The following is a 4,808-nucleotide window of genomic DNA, read 5'->3' on the forward strand; positions in this document are numbered from 1 at the left end:
CACTCCAGCAGGTCCCTGTGGCTCTGCTGAGGACTCCAGAGCTGCCCCAGCACTGCAGGGGGGGCTCCCCTCTCCCCAGAGTGGAGTACCCTGTGCTCCACAACAGACAGCTCTAACACAGGCAGCTGAGCACGCTGGGAATATCAAACATGGACAAGAATGAGATAACTAACTTGGGTGATGGATGGCTAATTAGCTGGCAAGCGACACCATTAATTAATTCCTCTGTCCTTGCTCATGGGGCACCAACATACACACGTTTCAGAAGCAGTGCTGTTAGCCTCCACAGAGATCCTGTCCCCAAGTTTCTAATTTAGCCCTGTTGAGAAAGGGGGGGCTGAAGATCCCCAGAAACAACTGTCAGGGGGATAAGGACAGTCCATTCATCACCAACAAGCCGTGCCAGGAACAGCCACAGGCAGGTTACCTGCAGCATGGGCCACATGAGAGCTTTGGATCCACTCCAGATGGATGGAGGGACCCCACGGTGGTCCTGAGGAGCACGCTCTGGAGTTCACTGACCCAAGAACAGGACCTGGGCACAGGCAGTAACCCCAGCACCAGCAAGGTGAGGGGCACACCCTGGTGCTGCCCTCACACCTTCCCCTCGTGGATGGGAAGCAGGCTCAGGGCTCTCTCCTCCTGCTGCACGAGGTGCCCTCTCCTTGGCTGCATCTGGTGCCCGTGAGCAGAGCCCTGGCACTGCCTGAGGAACCTGCTGCTTTCCCCACGCCATCTGGGGGAGGAGGCTGAACTCAGCTGGGATTTAACTCAGCAGAGAAGTGTGGCAAACCTGGCCAGCAAATCCAGAGAGGGGGCAGGTGCAGAGCACCCACTGCAGGCTCTCTGGGCATCACTGCAGACCTCATTTAAAAGCTGGAGGCTAATGGCTACTGAAACCCTAACGGCACGTTTAGGAGGGGGAAACAGAGCTCCTGCAGACATGTGGTGAAAGCTAACTACCCAAAATAGCTGGGAGCTCAAAGACATCCCCTTCCTGAGCTGGCCAGGCTGCTCTCCAGGCGCTGCTTTGGCAGCTCCCCCAGCCCCCCGGCACGCAGCCCCTTACCTTATAGAACACATCAGGCACATACTGCTCACTGCTGGACTCCTTGGCATAGCCCAGCTCTGGTGCATCCCTGCATGGCAGCAAACACTCATCCCGGACCAGTGCCATGCACTGGTTTGACACCTGGTACCCCTCAAAGTGGACCTGGTTGTCGGGGCCCCCTGGAAGAGAAGAGGCTGGTTAAGAACCCCCTGGAAGAGAAGAGGCTGGTTAAGAACCCCACACGAGGCTGCCCGGTGTAACTGGGTTAAACTGGGGGGTTAAAACACCCACACGAACAGGACAGACCCCTGGAGCAACAGCAAGAGCTGCAGGGAGGCAAAGCTGCCCTTTGGGGAGGCTCCTGAGGGCATCACCCTCCCACACCACCCTCCGAGGCAAAACCCAGGCAAGGCACACAGCTCCTGGGAGGCTGCAGCACTTCCAAGCTGCAGATCCAGGCTGGTCACTGAAGTCATGTCAGGCACAAGAAGAAAAAGTGTTTTCTCAGCCTGTAATAACCAGCCTGGTGGAAATCTGACATGGAAAGTGGAAATTAGGAGCCTGGCTCAGGGATAGATCACATGCTTGGCGCTTTAATTTGGATAATGTAAGCAACATCAGGTCATATGTCATTAGAATACAACTGGAAAGAGAAGATACAGACAGATGGTAGGAAAACGTTACTATTTCCAAATCTAAGAATTCAGGAGGGGATAGGAATTAATCCATGTAGAGGATTTAAAGGCAAAGTTGATGCAAACTCTCCGAATGTATTTCTACGGCGCAAAAGGAAGGAATCAAGTGTTTAAATAGAAACCTGATGGGCTGATTTAACAGAGGAGAATGAAATTCTCTGGAACAGCAAAGAGGAAATCTTCGTTTTCTAGCCTTTGATCTCTAACCTCAACCACTCACTGCTCCAGAACAAACACTCCTAGAAATTAAATCTAGACCAAGACAGGAGGAAGGTCTGAACACAACTAGCCATCATTTTCTGAAGTAAAACACCCCCTTTTAAAAAGAGTGAGCAATATCTATATCTATGTTTAATGAAAGCTGGATGTGCCTCAACTGTAGGGGCAGCTTCTGCTTGCACGGGCCTGTGAACCAAAAGAGTTTTCACCAAAAAAAAAAGGCTCCAGGAACACTTAAAAAACTTGGGCTCAGAGGAGGGGATGTAACATCACACTTTCAGTTTTCACACTGGGTGCTGTTTGGAAGTCCTACACTCTTTTTGTGTTCTGTTAAGCAGACACAGAACCCAGCCTATCTGCTCCAGGGAGATTTTAAATGGATACATGTGTCTTCCCGTGGAGAGCAGCAGATTGAACTTCTAACACTGCAGCTCTGCTGGCACAGGCTGATGTCCCCCTGTGCAGCCTGCTCCTCACTGCCTCTGGAGACGTGCTCTGGAAACCACTAAAACCAGAGGTGACCCAACAAAGGGTTTTTCAGGCTTCTCTGTTTTAGGGAGGCAAACAAAAACTCATTTCTGTTCACAGAAGAGGGCAGGGTCCTATGTAAGGGTTTCCCTGACAGCAGCACGGGGGAGATCAAGGTCCCTCCTCCAGGCTGAGCCAGCCAGAGTAACTCTCAGGATCTGCAGTTCTGCACTGCCGCTTTCAGGAGACAGAACTGGGAGCTGTGAGATTCAAACCAGAAAACAGGCAGCAGTTACTGCCCTGGCTGCAGGCAAAAAAAATGCTTTCTGGATCAGAGAGGCTCCAGGTCTGAGGCTCAGTCGAGTTTCCTGCGGGGGACAGGGTGAATAATTGTAGAGGAGATAGCAGAAGGAATGGAGAAGTGTTTTAGTTGATAGAGCAAGGCAAAAACCTTGTTAAGTAGGACAGATGGGGAGCAGGGCGTCTGGCTGCTGGCAGAGCTGCATTTTCTTCTATTAATGAGAAAATTCACGTGTAACCCAGAGGGCTGGGGCCAGTTTATACCTGTAGCCACCACCGTGACAAACTTGGATCCAAAATGACCATCTGGAGAAAGGCGACAGATGTTGGGCTGCTGGTTCTGAAAGTATCCAGCTGTGATGCACTCTTCTGCACTCAGATAATGCGTGTCCTGAGGGAAAAGCAGGAAATAAATATGTCAATGAAAAGGACAACGTGACGTAGCCTAGACCTATTTCCCTGGTCTGCAGCCAAAGAAAACTACCAACACCCCAGTAAAACATGCTTTCGTAGAAAGCTGCTGCAAGAAGAATGTGACATGTCAGCTCCCTGGCCCGTGCCCAGCCCTCACTGGGACCAGCCCACTCCCAGTTCCACCCACCTTCACACACCTTTTTTTATTCTTATAATGGGGTTTCGCTTTCCAAATAGGGATATAAGTGGATTTAGAGCTACAGGAAGCTGAGGAGGTTGAAGGTTGAGTCACGTATGTCTCACAAAGCCCAGCCCTCAGGAAGATCCTCTGCCTGAGGCACTCTGCTCTCAGAGGTTGCCCCTCACACCACTGGATTCCCTCCACTCTGCTACATTTTCTCTCAGTGTGGGTGAAGGAGGGCAGGCAGTGTCACATCCTACTCAAACAGCTTCAAACCCCTACCAGTGCTCTTCAAGCTCAAGCTCCTTATCCTTGAGAAGCTCCTGAAAAAAAAAACCCATTTCACAGGAATTCCAGCCCAGCCCTGTGCTGCCCTGGCTCAGCACCCTGCCTGGCACAGCTGCTTCACACGATTACAGGAATCCTCAGTGCCAGGAGCTGTCATTAGCTGAATTTAGTTAATGCTGAATTAGCAGCACACTCAAATCTCACCTTGTTCCTGCTGTACCGAACTGTCCCTTTCCGTGTGTCCTCGGAGAGCAGATCAGTAAATATCCAGCCAACCTATAGAGAAACGTTATGGAGAAAGCCACTTTAAGGAAAAAAAAGCCAACCTAAACGAGAAGAGAGCTTATACATTTTCTCCTAGCAGGACAAGATGTTCTTGGCTGCTGGCAGGCCCTGCTGAAGGCTGCCTGGAGGAAATGGTTCTCCCAGCTGCGCCGGGCTGGTTGGAATCCCATTTCCAGGAGCACCGTGCCAGCTGGCCGGCCACGGGCACCTGCAGCTTGATGTTTCACTATGGAATAGTTTTTCATGGAAAGATCTGGAGGCTGCAAGAGGCCTCTCAGCCACTACCCTCCTCCCACCCACAGCAGAAAGAGTTTCCTCCCCAGCGCCGCGGCGGCGGGGGACAGCCCAGCTCGCAGGAGCGCGGCGTGAAGCTCCCAGTCACTGGTTCAGATAAAACTCCTCTGTTCCCACTGGAGCATGATTCATTCCAAATCAGTCCTGCTCCCATCCAAAAAACACACGTTCCTGCTTTCTGCATTGTTTGCACATAGGAGTGTAGATGTGTACACACCCCCCTGAGTGAACCCTTCTACGCCCGGGCCAAAAGCGGCTCCCACAGCATTAACCCTGCAAAGGAAGAACTGCTGATTCAGAGCCCAGACAGACCAGAATCTGCAACCAGGAGTAAATTACATCCTCCTCCCCCTCTACTCTGCTCTGGTGAGGCCACCTCTGGAATACTGGGGACAGTTTTGGGCTCCTCAGTTCAACAGAGACAAGGAATTACTGGAGAGTCTAGCGGAGGCTCCGAAGATGCTGAAGGGATGAGGGCATCTCTGTGCCCAGGACAGGCTGAGAGCCCTGGGGCTGTGCAGCTGGAGAAGCCTCAGAGGGGATCTGATCAGTGCTGAGCAAGAGCTAAAGGGCCCCGGGGGGCAAGAGGCTGGGGCCAGACTCTCGTCAGTGG

At 52.1% G+C, this 4,808-nt stretch overlaps 1 protein-coding gene across 1 annotated transcript in view; it reads right to left on the bottom strand.

Moving 5' to 3' along the window:
• Nucleotides 1-4,808, bottom strand: part of NPLOC4 (nuclear protein localization 4 homolog (S. cerevisiae)) — a gene marked incomplete at both ends in the record, with an annotated part of 25,944 nt that overhangs the window by 9,845 nt on the left and 11,291 nt on the right. Inside the window, 3 exons of the mRNA XM_008945749.1 lie at nt 1,070-1,230; nt 2,998-3,124; nt 3,821-3,892. Of these exons, the coding sequence (XP_008943997.1) occupies nt 1,070-1,230; nt 2,998-3,124; nt 3,821-3,892 (360 nt within the window). The remainder of the gene's footprint in view (nt 1-1,069; nt 1,231-2,997; nt 3,125-3,820; nt 3,893-4,808) is intronic.

The sequence above is a fragment of the Merops nubicus genome, unplaced genomic scaffold (genome assembly GCF_000691845.1).
Source record: "Merops nubicus isolate BGI_N331 unplaced genomic scaffold, ASM69184v1 scaffold23458, whole genome shotgun sequence".
In the NCBI taxonomy this organism is placed as follows: domain Eukaryota; kingdom Metazoa; phylum Chordata; class Aves; order Coraciiformes; family Meropidae; genus Merops; species Merops nubicus.